Source organism: Strix uralensis, chromosome 16 (genome assembly GCF_047716275.1).
Source record: "Strix uralensis isolate ZFMK-TIS-50842 chromosome 16, bStrUra1, whole genome shotgun sequence".
Lineage (NCBI taxonomy): Eukaryota > Metazoa > Chordata > Aves > Strigiformes > Strigidae > Strix > Strix uralensis.
In genome coordinates this window covers 16140113-16154473 of record NC_133987.1, presented here as the reverse complement: position 1 = coordinate 16154473, position 14361 = coordinate 16140113, and the positions used below count along the sequence as shown (strand labels likewise).

General features: G+C 43.5%; 1 protein-coding gene across 2 annotated transcripts in view; it reads right to left on the bottom strand.

Moving 5' to 3' along the window:
- GRIN2A (glutamate ionotropic receptor NMDA type subunit 2A) overlaps positions 1–13569 on the bottom strand; it is a 192419-nt gene extending 178850 nt beyond the window's left edge. For both annotated transcript variants that reach the window (XM_074885901.1, XM_074885902.1), the window contains exons 1-3: positions 13258–13569; positions 12164–12422; positions 10270–10692 (exon numbers count right to left, since the gene is read on the bottom strand). In XM_074885901.1, the coding sequence (XP_074742002.1) occupies positions 10270–10674 (405 nt within the window). In that variant the 5' untranslated portion in view covers positions 10675–10692; positions 12164–12422; positions 13258–13569. The remainder of the gene's footprint in view (positions 1–10269; positions 10693–12163; positions 12423–13257) is intronic.
- Between the last annotated feature and the right edge of the window lie 792 nt (positions 13570–14361).

The window sequence follows — 14361 nt, the reverse complement described above, 5'->3', positions numbered from 1 at the left end:
AGTCAAGTATAAAGGAGAATAGCAAATAGATGGGACACAGATGAAGGCAGCATTAAATGGGAGGGTGTTTTGAAGCAGCTCTTTGGTGGAAGATTTGCATACAGAATGGACTGGATAAGAAAAACACAGTTTAAGAACAAGCAAAGGAAACCAATGTTTCTTCTTACAACTTTTGTACCGCTTTGCTGTTACATAGTTAAGTGATAGAGCTTAATATTTCGCATGCTAAGCATTGGAGTCATCCACATCTTTCACTAGAAACCAGATTCCATAACAGGAAATTTCAGCCTTTTTGAAGACAACAATCATTAAAATGCAGATGGAGAGAGGAGAGAGGAGGCGATGATAAACAGAGCAAAATGAAACAAAGGACAGGGTTGGCTTATTTACTACAAAGGTAATGTGACTATTGAAAATAAACCAGACCATCCTAAATGGTTCTTGACTAGAATACAGACACTTTCCAGAGTTTTTGCATCTGTTTTCTTACGATGAATTCGCAAGCCTTATCTCTTCCCAGTTAGGTACTTCATATAGCTCTGGTGCCTCTGCCAACACAATTTACCCAGAACTCTTAATTAGCCTCACACACAAAAAATAACATGTAATTTGTCTGGTAATTATATGTTTCTGTAACTCCTAAAAGTAACTCATTACAGGAATGTCACGCACTTAGAACAGATTACCTTAATTCTATTTTCTGTTTATTCAATTATAACTGTCACTGCTAATTGTATTGTAAATTGTGTTGAGCTGGAAGGTGGCTACAAAATCCCAGCTCTTTTCTCTTTCATAGTGGTTCTACATATGCAGTGTGTTTCCACTAGACACAAAATCAATGTAGTGAAAACAAAGCAGTCCTACTGTTAATTCTAGTCACGTGGAGAGACAAGCTGGTCAGCACAAATAGACAAAACTTTGTATTAACAAAATTACAGGCAGAAATCTTGAACCAAAAGTTAGGACACTGAAAAAACCCCACACCAGTGCCAAGATAAGGAAACAAAAGGAAGCAGCAATCCCTTGAATGAAATCCCACCCAGCAATCCCTGGAATGAAACATGTTCATAGAAATATCTTGCTCTGAGATGCACAAAAGGCAGGCTATAAACAGTTACACGCCCTGAGCGGAGGCCATAGAGCGAGACCAGCGTTGGTGTTCTCAGTCATGCTGCAGCAGGTAACTTGTGACAAGGAAACAGTCCAGCCTATCTTCATTAAAAGCCTAAAAGGAAATTACTTTCCCAAACCTATGTGATAGAGATAGAAAGCCTAAAACACTGACTGAAGAGTTATCTGGTAATAAAACACCTCCCCATGAGAGCTTACTCAAAACCTAGATTAAAGGATACATAATTCTAAAGTTGAAAGGTGTACGGTCTCAATCTGAAAAAAATCTACTTTATCCAGGCTACTCAGAGATGGATGTATGTGATCCTGCTGGGAAATTACACTACCGACAGTCAATTCAACACACCAAACCACAATTACTTGTAGGCTCCATCATGAGGAGCAGATAAATTGATGTACTTGAAAAATATTAAAAGCATGAGGATGACAACCTTTTCTTCTCTCACCATTCCTCTCCACCTTCAGCAAGGGAATCTGGAAGAAAGCAGGGAGAAGAGCCTGCATGTATACCAAAAAAAAAAAACAACAGACCTAGCTTTCTCAGACCTGATCATGCCTAAATACGAAATAAAAGATGACTTCCAAAAGAAATGGAAGTAATTTTGGAGCTGTATGCAGAATATTAGTGTTTTAATCAAATCTCATCCACAGCCTTCCGGTGTGCTTCTTAGTGTATTACAGCCAACAGGGACTGCACTTTTGCTTTGAATTTGCCCCTGTCCAAATACAGGTTAATCTTCCTAAGCATTCCCTGTTCTATAAATGCATAATCAAATGGAGATATTTCACTGTTGCCCATGCTCTAGAAGTTTAGGACCAGTCTATGACCTCAGATGTGTTCCTGGATTTTCTAGGTCAGTTTTAGTTGTCTCTGTGGCTGTTGAGGAGATGAAGGGAGTAGGAATGGATTACATGAGCTATATAGATATATACATTTATGAATTATTAATTTGCACATGAAGCTTAAAGAGTCAGTATTCAAACAAAACCTTAGTCACAAATTTGGACTAGAAACTGTTGATTTTTTAAGAAGTTTAAATCAATCACAAAGGTTGATTAGGGAACCTTCAGCCCTGTGTATTCCTCAGCCCACCCCAGTCAACACCAACGGACCCCTCATGCTCGAGGCCCAGAAGGCACAGACCTTTCTCCAGAGGAATTTTGCTCTTCCCTAAATAAGAGGTAATTTGTACACCTGGGACTCTTCTCCCTCCAAACACTTTGATCACTTAAGCTTCATGTGTATGGAAAGTACAGGGGAAATGGCTGTTGGGAAAGGTGAGACAACCTTTGTAAGTTTGCATAACACAAACTTACAGCTGCTGGACATCAAGTAATGTCCATGTGCAACTTCGAGTATCACATCTGCATATCAGGAAAAAAGATCATTTTCCTGTCAGTTGTTCAGCTTTTATACTACATTTCTTCTACATGCTTCAATTTCTCTTTGAAATATTCCCCCTTTTAATCAACCTTATTTCCAGTTCTGGTTTCACACTGAGCCTATGAGTCCCAACTCCTCCCTGACCCAGTATATCAAGTCTCAGGATAGAGGAAGATACATCACTGTGGGCCTTCCAGCACAGCTTCTTTGAGTGCAAATGCTCAAAAAGAAATGCTTGCTAGCTCCTATGCATTTACACAAGAACACAAAACCTTTTCCTAGACACAGTGGGGAGACCCAAGCATAGTCTGTGAGCAGCACTGTCTCTCTGGGGCCACGAGACCCCCAGCCAGGTCTTGAGAAGCCAGAGGGGCCCTTGGTTGGAGGGTGAACATGCAGCACAACTGGAGTTCTGCACTAAGAGAATAAAACCATGTCCATTTTTACAAACCACGCATCTAGCTTATGCACCTCAATTGCAAGCACACGTTTTTTCTCTCAAGGACATTAAGTCTAAATCTAATATAAATAGCCAAGGATGCTGCTACAGTTTTATTTATTTATTTCAGTGAAGTACAGAAGAAAATATCTCAAGGATTTAAACAAACAATATGGTGACAGATGGTATGGAGACAATCCAGACTGGCCTCCCTCAGTAAAATCCACACAACCTCATAGCTCCAGGAAAGAGGGGAGGCAGGGGAGTAAGAGGAAGGGGGAGGAGGAAAGACGGAGAAAAAAAGAGTACATGCAAAGCTGGTCCAGATGACCACAGATTTCTAACAAATAAAACCAGTTGCAGACTGCAAAGTTTCTCTGTTCATCTATATAAAGCTCTTTGTACCATCACTGATGTAAGCTGATCTACCCCAGATATCTTCCAAGCAAGTCCAAAAACAGTATAAAGAAATTGTTGAAATTGTTAGTTCAAAGAAGTGATAACTAAAACACATTATTAAACTGTCTATTCAAATAATCTAAGCATCCTCTCAAAAATAATTAATAGATGAAACATGAAAAATATGTTTGACATGATATCAAGGCCTTCCTGTTCTGTTCACTGCATAATTTTATTAGGATGAATATTTTCAGGTATGTTCTCTGGATATATTCTGATTGCCAGACATAACTTATGTGCTTTATAATAGCCTATTATTATTTTGTGGCTTAAAGGGAATAATTTTGGATTTTATATTTGAGAATGTCCTTGGGAAAAAAATTCCAAAGATGTTACCAGGAAAGTCTGCAAGTAGAAAATTATGCTGAAAGTCTGGTGTCCTACTTTTACCACTCAGGAGACTGCTGTGTTATAATTACCTATAGGCAGGCAATAGTCTGGAGATACTGCATGGATGATCTATAGCACTGACTTAATAGCAGTTTTAATATGTGGCTGATCAAAACAAAGACACTTAAGGATTTCTATTTTCAAGAACTGTAAGGACAGTTTGAAAAGAAAGCAAACAGTACCTTTGAGATGAAAGTATATTGCTCTTACTGCAAATGACTAGATCCAAGTGAAGCCACTTATCTCTCTTAAGTAAGACTGGTTTATAGGATCCCACCCTGCACCCTGGGCTCAGCTGCAACTATGTCAACTCAAGCAAGCAAGCTAAAAAAAATAGGAAGTTACTCACACCTTACACTACATCAAAAATCAAGTAAACTCGAGAAGACTTCCATTTCCTACAATCTGCTTAATAGCTACAGAAATTCCCAATCTCTGCAAAAGTATCTTCTTAGGAAAATTAAACCAAATATCCTTCCCTACAACTCCACAAGAGTGACAGTTCAAATCTACTCTCACAGTATTCCAGAAAATCCTCCATGTTTTTCTTTGCTAAATAAAGAGGGAAACTTTTGTGTGGACAACAGTGAGGAATATAATCATCTCAGAAATAGCTAGGAAATCCTTTAGAAAAGAGAGTGGGAGAGAGAGCGAGAGAGCAAGAGGGCAAGGCTCACGTCATTAATATATGCTCCTCCAAGTTTTGAGACACAGCTCAAAGCAGCGAACACTGCAGCTCTCGCTCTTAAAGCTTTACTTTCTCATACCAATGACAGTACAAGAATAGTAATGTAAACCAGCATGCTGTATCATAACCACCTCACGCTCCCAGAACACTGGCTCTTGTTGAGGAAAAGCACAAGATATTGTTTCCGCTCACCCCATTCACCTCACTAAGACAGATTTCAAGCATGTTTTTAACCATTTAATAACAGTGATTATGGCATGTATGCTTAAAGGTACAACTGCAGATTACGAGCCTAGTTCTAAAAATCTTTACGGATGTGCAAGACAATTTATTTTTCAAAAATACATATAGATTGACTTTTATGGAGATAGTCAAGTGAACACAGATTTGCAAGAGGAGGTCAACTGTACATTTTTATTGCAGTTCAAAATAAAAATGAGAATATCTAAAAGTTATGCTTCCCGTAGCAGCATTAGTAGAGCTAGAAGGAAAGTCAAATTCAGATGCTTTTTTTAAGAGGCAGAAGCTGAAAGTATTGCATGCAATGAATAGTGCAAGCTGCTGTACCTAGACCTGAAACAGCAGTTACATGAATACAGATACTTTTGCACCAAAGCATGCAGTTTAATCTTCCAGTCTTTTACAGTACCAACCAAAGCTAAAGTTAATATGCTCAGGAGTATAGTGCCACACACATGCTAATATCAGTTTCAGTAAGGGCAGGAATGAAAAGTTACAAAATTTAAATTTAAAATTTTTTGTAAAAATACAGGACTGCTTTTACGAGCCATCTAGATGTGCTGGACAGAAATCTACATAATGCATAGGGAAGACATGCAAATTGATGATCAAACTCCATGAAGTATGATCTCCAGAAAAGATTCTACAATAAAAAAACAAACCCAACATCCCCCATTCATCTCAATAATTTTTAAAGCATAAGAATTGAAGCACAGTTATGCATAGTGCAAGTGTGAAGTGTGGCTTTTTTTTTTTTTACTCTTTTTTAATAAGATCACTGCGCTATGAGGACACATGGCAAAGAAGTTGTAAAATGTGTAAATGGACCTTAAGAGCCGTGTACAAAGTCATGTATGGATAAGCGAGTGTAAATCCTCAGTACCTGAGCCAGGAGTCTGGGTGTGCTCTGATCATAGTTACAAGGCTGGGCCTAGAGTTCTGGTTTGCACAGGTGCAGTATGGTTTTTGTTTTTCAGGAATGAGAAAAAAAAGAGCAATTGCAGCTATGTCTATAGTGAGCTGAAAATGACAGGTAATGCAAACATCTGCAAGTATTTCAGCAAAATACCTGAAAAATATCCCTCAAAAGAATGAACAAGATTTTAAAGTACAGTTTCACTCACTGCTTATTCAGTTAGATGTCGTAACAAATACCCCAGCAGCACTATAGGACACGGAGGGGGGGCTGGCAGAGGAGTTGAACATGAGTCAGCAGTGCACCCTTCCGGTGATAAAGCCGAACCAGGCTGCAGGAGCGAGAGCACAGCCAGCTGCTTGAGGGGAGGGATTATTCCCCTTCGGTACTCGTGAGGCCACATCTGCAGTCCTCGGCCCAGTTATGGGTTCCCCCATCAATATACCTGAGTGAGTCCAAAGGATTGGAGCATAGGAGGTGCAAGCAAAGGCTGTGGGAACTCTTCCCCAGAAAAGAGACCGGTACAATTGCAGCCTACAACTATGCAGAGAAAGAGTTGGACCCAGGCTCACAGCAAAAGAACAAGAGCCTGTGATCACAGCACTGAGGGAAATTCTAATGCAGCATAACAAAAATAGCTGCATGGTGAGAAAGGTTAAATACCGGAACAGATTGCCCAGAGAGGCTATGGTATCTACATCCATGGAGCTATTAAAAATGTGACTGGACGATCTGATCTGACTTTGATGTTAGCTCGTCATTGAGCTAGGGTTGGGCTAGACAGCCTCCAGTGATCCCTTCGAACCTCAACTGCTCTGTGATTCTATGTTTACTATTTAGGAGAAGGATGGGAGTAAAAAAAGAAAAGCCAAAAGGTGGTGGTAGATCCAAAAGGGATTTTATACTAAACAATTACAAGTGTTCATTGCCAATATTATCAGCAGAAAGAATAATAAAGAATGATAATTTAACCATATATAGTACTTATTTTTTGGAAACGCAAAAGAAATCTTTTGAATAACATTTCCAGAGCTGTTTCAAGAAGCATCACGTTGTAATAGCCCTTCTGGAAAACTCCCTTCACCTTTAATGCTGTTTGGCTACGCAGTATAACTGTCAGTACTTCCACAATAATAAAATGCTTCAAGTTATGTATTTCAGAAAGATTGATAATGAGAGGTTAGAAAGACTTGATTTTGCAATATGCAAAAGCAGTATGGTTCAAAGACGCTAAGGATTCCTGGATGTATTTATAATACATAGGGGCTTTTTCCCCACTTGTGAAGGAAACAAATCCTTTATTTTTGCAACAGAACTAACCACATTGTTCTGTTTTAGAAAAGTATCACAAATACTATCCCTATAATGATAGCATGTGGTGAAACAAACATAACTAAGTTTAAAACCAAATGCTCAAGTCAGGAAACGGTTCCTATGTTTAGTTAGAGATCCCTCAAATGTCAACAGATACAGGATGAATGAACAGCCAGTCTGTTTTCAGCATCCTCCAAGGGATGCTGATGCACAGCAGGTTGGCACAGATGCCCCAGACAATTCTCATCTTGTTTCAGTAGACTATCCCACATCTGAATATGTTTTAAGACTGTGGCAGAATTGGGGACCAAAGCCAAGGAGCAGTTCAAGTGAAGGCAGATCAGCTAGGTTCAGAAAACATTCCACTTTTGTTGGCTTTACATGACTTGTCAATTTTCATAGTCTATATCAAGCAACACATCTCCTGAGGTGGTGCAGGCAAACTTTAACCAGCCTGAAGCAGAGCACGGCCAGCTGCGCCAGCAGAGGAGGCAGTCTACGCAACACCCCCTTCACAGCACATGTTCGCATGGGGACTCAGTACTTCAAAAGCTGTATGTCCTGCATTAATCACTGCATGCTCCAAATGTGGGCATCTCTCATATTAAGAAACCCAGAAAAACTTTTTCTTTTTTAAAGAGATGGCTCATCGTTTCAGATTCACATTGACATAGTATTTATTAGCCATAGAGAATATGGTGAGCTTATCTACTCCAAGTCATTCCAGTAAAGTCTTTAGCTGTATAGAGCATTATAGACGACTTCTCATTTCTGTGCCTTCAGTTTAGTTCATGTTTAGGACAGTTAAGCATCATACAACAACCACCTGGCACAGAATTCACTGAACTGTTTGCCACCTTTGTGTCAGCCGTGCTTGGTAGACTACAAAGAAGCAGGTACTACACACACACACTTTGAAGTAAAAGTCATCTAAAACACAGTACCAGCAGAATGCCACAAGGGAGGCAAATATCTGTTAGAGCCACATAAGGGCATAAATGAAATGGCCTTATTAGAGTGCCAGAGCACTACATCCACAAGCTGAAGTGGGACCAAGCATCTTTTTGCATATCCAGCCATCTCAATGTATGAGACAAAACAGAAGACTTTAAACACTGATCAACTTCACAATTTAGCCAACATCCATGTGTTTCAGCTAAAATCCTGACACTGACTTGGAAGGCAGATTTTACATTTGCAGTCCTTCTCCCTCAGACTTCATCTCCTCTGCCTTTATGACAGCACTGTGAATTTCACCTTCAGCTCCCAGGAGTTATTTCCTAAACAAATGGTTAATCAAGTGTCATATGCAAGCCTCATTACTGTGATGTTCCAAACCCAGTTGGAAGACATCGCACATTGCAAAAGCCAACTTCAAAATAAAGGCAATTTTAGTTACATGAACAAACAATTCCTTCAGCCAATTCAAGCTACTGAAGACAGCTTTGTTAGATTGTCTTAACACAAAAAAGAACAATTTTGATTTCCCAAGTGGAAATCTTAGAAGTCAAGTTTCAGCACAAAAATGTTTTATTAGCAAACTGTGATAACCCCTAAAATCAAAGACAGTGACACAATAATGACAATATTAGCATACAATGAAAATAGTATTAACTTACTGAGACAAGAAAAATACAATCTATTTAATTTTCTAGAGGCTCCTACATAAAAGTAAAAAATAGATCTGTATCAGTGACATCCTGCATCTGCTACTGAGTGTGAAGTCGATTCCATAAGGATTTCTGCCAGTGTTTCATCAGTCAGCACTGGCTGGGATCTTCAAATGTTCTTATACTGGCATAGAAAGTTGAGTGAAATATGTATCAAATAAAATTCCTAAATATATATAAAGCCAGCTTTATAAAGATGGGTAAATCTGTACAGTAATTTAAAAGTACATGAAATAACTGCCTCCATAACTTGGTCACTGCAATTACATTTAAGATAGTAGCACTGACTGTAATGATCTTTCCATATAAATCAAGATGTCAAAGCCATTGTTATAGATTCTCTGCTATAATTCAGCACTTACTGTCCTCCCCTTGTATGACAATTTTAAAGGAAGGCCATTCGAAATACCAAGAGAGACAGGTCTCTTATCCCAGTGGAAAAAGTCTTTCCCAGAGGTGAAAACTTTCAAAAGTTCAAAGCTGATTCCTCAATTGTAACTCATCATTGCATCTTTCCTGCTTCTTTTTCCCCCCCTCAAGTTATGAAACAACATATCTAGACCACTTCATTTTTAGATGGATTCAGACAGCACTTTACTATTCAAAAGCCACTTATAAGGAATAAAAATATCTAATGAATAAGAAACACTAAAGGGTACACATACCAGGAAATAACTTACAATTAACATTGAAATGCCTTGTGTGCTGGAAAACCAGTAAATGACTTCCCACACTTGAACTCCCTCTTCAGCTATCCTCTTTTACAGCCCGGTGGGAGCTCCTCTCAGACTTTCAGGCCAAGCAGCAGCCCATGACAGAGAGCTGTCCTGCACGGTGCTAAGCACCTGTTTCAGAAACAGCAGCGATCACTTCACTAGATCAGTGCTGCAGTGCCAGCAAGGATTTTTTTAAAATTCTTACAATGTTAAGGAACATGAGCTGGGTACATGAGTCACTTTTGTCATTCCAGTCTCACAACAGATTACATAAAGAGATGTTTTCCAACAAAACAATTTGTCATTCTCTCCAGACTTCAGAGAAGCCCATTGTGGATTTTCATGAACTATAGTAGGAAATTAGAAGTATCTGGTTAGCAAAAATCCAATGTAATAAATACAGTGAATACAAGAGCTGGTTCAAGTTTGCAAGACTACTTGATTTATAACCTGTAGCCCATCTTAATATGTTTGTCCTATCACTACTATTGTCCTCAAATACATTCAGGTCTATTGTTTGCTATTTCTTATAAGAACCACAGAATATCTGCTTATAATTTTACATCTTATGCCTAAAATCATTTTATGGACCTACTATTTTGAGGTTGTTTTTACAGCCATAGGTCATATTTGCTAGTAAAATTTCTAAACTGACCAGCATTCAGTGTACTGGAGAGTAAAATTTCATTAGGACTGCTTTTACAATGGACAGAAAGTTGCGTTTCAGGCATGAACCTCAAAATGTTTCAGAATATTTGATGAGTGATCAATGAGGACACTGTTCCATATATTTTTTCTTTTTTAAAGTACAGAGCCACAATTGGAAGCATCCTTTTTGAACTGCTTGTAGTGATTATTCACAATAGAGACCAACACAGTGAAAAACATTACACTAGCAAAAGCTTTTGGTAGATTTTCCTACCTTATCTGCCATTATCATGGAGGCCCCGCCATGAATTCCAAGAATTGGAATAGAAGTCTGAGATGAAATAAAATCCAAAATCTGAGCCACTGCCTCCTGATCAGTATCATCTCCAAAAACCACTCCATGGATCTTGGTGCCTGACATCAGGTCGCAAACATGTGTTATGATGCTCTTAGGGTCAGTCTGGTTCACCAGAAGGGTCACTACATTGACATCAACAGTCAGGTCTGCTGACATTTCTCTGGTCCAGAGAGCTCTGATATCTCTCTCTGTGATAGACTTGGTCCTTCCCAGAATCACTGCAATGTTCAGGATGGGATAACTTTTCTCCGCTCCACGAACAAGATCCAAAGGCGCCAGAAGAGCTTGGAGTACCAGGAGCGCACAGCCAATTTTCCTCATCTTTGCCAGCTTTATCCCCTGTAAAAGCGATCACATTGTATGAGAAAAACAGAGAGGAAAAACACATACACTCTATATATCTAATGAAGGTTTTAAACAGAAAGCTTCTGGACACAATGCAAACTTTTGCAGCTTTTTATAACACATTCTTCACCTTAGTTTCAATTCAAGTCTCATATGTCCTCAAAAAGTTGTCTTGCCAATGACACTATTACAACTGGTCTCCCGCAAACAAGGCAGAAAATGTAGCACAAGTTCAGAGGAAAGACCCATTCAAATTCTTCCTGGATGGCCAACAAAATTAAAATGACTGAGATCGTTAAAAAAAGACATTATCATCCTTCTCTGTAACCTTGCTGTTCTAAAACGGGTAAAACACAGAAATCTATTTTCCTTTGTCCTGAATGTCTATTTAAAATTTAGTCACAGTCTAACAGGAAGAGGTGCTTTAGCTCAAAACCAGAGAAGCAAGCCAGAGGTCTGCTGGAAACCCCAGTCCATATACTCCATACATCTCACAGCATCCCAGAACCATGCTGTTTTACTTCCGAAGATCTCTCCTAGACAGCTGCTGCTCAAGCACAGTCTACTGCATTTCTGGAAATGATTCAGAAGCACAATATTCTATCTTAATTCTTCTCCCTCCTCTTACGCAGCATTCACTTGAGCATCTCAGAACTGCTGATCTCAGACACAAAGTTGTCACTGGTGTTGAAGGGGAGGGTGTTCCATAAATGAGCATCACTGCATTGGTTTACTTCATGTCTTCACTGAATCTCTGTAGGGGGCTGAATATAGACAGAGTAGGACGGGGAGAAAGATGAGCCACAGGAGTGATCTGAACTATCTGAAGGAGGGAGAAGAGGGAGAGCAGGTCTGACTCTGCAAGATCACTCTCTGTTTTCGTGCCCCGGGGGATTTCCACCCCCATAACTGGCTCTCTGCTAGCTGCAAGAAGGGAGTCCCTGTGCCACATAAAGCCAAGCTTGTTGCAAAGCGTCACGGAGAAAACAGTAGCAGCGGGGCTGTCCAATCAGTGGTGGCACTTTTCAGATCTCCCCTCTCATCCTGCCAGCCCTATCTCCATCAATCACAATCATCTGCTGCTGAAGCACACACCAAGGCAAGGGCTTGCTGTATCATCACCTCCTTTCGAGGCAGACAAGGAGATGAGCACTTCGAGAGCCCATTTAACCGCAAATCCCTGCCACTGTGCTTCCCAAGTCATTGCACCGCGGGCCAGATTCCCACCGCTGCAGCACCGGAGGTAGCAAGGAAGCGGTAGAAATACACACCCCTCCACGCCCGCGGACCCCAAGAATCAGTAACTGTAACCCTACACACACACACCCACCCACTCCCGCCCCGGGCCCGCCCCCCTTCCCGGAACCGGCTGCGCCGCACCGGGCAGCGCCCGCGGCTCCCCGGGCCGGGGCGGGTGGCGGCGCCATGGCGCCCCCTGGCGGCCGCGGGGCGCCGTCCCACGTACCCAGCGCCTCAGGAGTCGGAGCGGCGGCGGGTGCCGGAGGGGCCGGTGCGGCCGGAGAGGCCGGTGCTGCCGGTGGAGCCGGTGATGCCGGTGGAGGTGCAGGGCATGCCGCGGCCGCGGGCATGTCGCGCCCCTCGGTGCCCGGGCTCAGGGGCGGCCGCCGCGCCGCTGGCCGCACGCGTGATCCCCGCCGCAGCCTGCGAGCGACATCGCGTCCCGGGAGAGCAGCTACGCGGACACGGAGACAGGCAAAGGGGGGCTGGACACGGGGGGGACGGGACGGGACAACGGCGGGGAGAAGAGGAGACGATGGAAAGCCGTTAGTCGGGCTGCAGATTGCACAGGGGAATAAATCAATCAATATATATCGCAATCTCATGCGGCATGTGAACCGAAATAAAGTGACTAGACTCAAAAGTTCCCCCCGCCCCCGCTTCGCTTCGGAATAAATTCAAGCTCTTTCCCAACAGCAGCGCCCGTGAGCCCGCAGCCGTCCGGGAAACGTCCCTCATCCTATCCAGGTCAGGAAAATCCTGGGCTCCCAACTGCCCGCTTGCTCCCGAGAGGATCGCACGGGCTTGAGAGACATCCAGCCTGGAGCTAGAAGCGAACTAATTCACATGATCAAGGGCAGTTTTCTTGACAGGTTCAAAACAAGCATAATCTGGAAAACAGCTAAACCGGTGTGGGGTAAAGCTCTTTTTGATCTTGGAACGGAACAGATTCATTCTCAATTGATCATAAACCCAGGGGGACACACTCAAGCAGATCCCTCCACGAAAAGCTCGGATTGCTTTGATTTTTCATTCACTATTTCCATTAAATACGCATAAAGATACTTTTCCAAGCAACCCCAGTCAAACGTAGGACGCTGGCGAGCCAGGCGAAGGGAGCCGGCGTTCCCCAACCGGTCCTCGGTGCTGGCCAGAAACTGAGCCGAGCACCGAGCCCGGAGAGCCCGGGGGAGCCCGGGGGAGCCCGGGGGAGCCCGGGGGAGCCCGGGGGAGCCCGGATCCCTGCGCGGCGGCCGGTGCCCCCAGCCCGTTCCCAACTGCCGGGCGCCGATCAGTGCCCGCCAGCAAGGCAATACTTACTGCATTCTCCCTCCACATAGTTCCAGTTTAAAGATCCTCAAAGTCATTTCAGTAGATTCCTCTGCAAACAACGAAGTGGAAAATAGGTCCCTTAACGCCTGGATATCATCCTGCAACTTGTTCCCACCGCAGTAAATACAAGCCCGGCAGCCCTTTATCGCTTGAAATCCCGCATGATCAAGTTTTAGCTGAGCCATTGCAACTGAGATTTGCTCTTTACTTTTGGCAGGAGGCATTTAAGCGTCTTCATTTTTTTTTCCTCCCCCCCCTTTTTTTCCCGCTGTTTAAAGGGCAATTGCAATGTTGCTGCAGCAGTTCCCCAGGACGGCAGCCTCAGAGCCCCCGCGCTCCTCTCAGCTTCTTGAAAGCGGCGGGGACTGGCACCGCCGGTTCCTGAAGGTGCGGCGGGATCCACCCGGCGGGGGCCGCCTGCGCGCCGCTGCGGGATGCGCGTTGCTCCGCGCCCCTCCGCGCTGCGCCCCGCCGCTTCGCCGCCCCCGGCCCCGCCGCCCTTGCAGGGGCGAAGCTCACGGGCGCCTTGTCAAACCGAGACGAACCGCGGCTACTTTGAAGGCTTCCCCCCTCCCTCCCCTCCCTTTCCCGTTCTGCTTCCACAAGCACCAGCGAATGAGTCAGACCCAGGCAGCCGGGGGAGGGGGTGTCAGATCTGGGGGAACAGTGAAAACGCCAGGTTTGGGGCAGAAGAGTGGCAAACTTGAGCACTCTTCCCACGTTAACAGCCCCAGCGAAAGGCTGGTAGCCCGGGAAACCCCAGAGTGTTCCTTCCCTTGATGCAGGGGCTGTCAACCAGAAAGCCCTGCCGTGGGGCTCCGGGGAATGAATGTGGAGCAGCAGCTTCCGCACTAAAAGCAGCCCTAAAAGCTCCAAGCCGCAGCCAAATATCACAAAAATGCTCTGTAGGAGTTGGCTCCATCTGGGCATCCCCGCTGCTCCATCTCCCCTTCGACACCCCGCGACACCCGAGCATTTCCCCGTTCCTGCACCCCCGCTGCCGCCCAGCACAGCCCTGGTGCCGGGCCCACCGCGCTGCCGAGCAGCTCCTTCCTCCTTACCCAGCCCGCACCGCACCCCCTCCACCTCCTC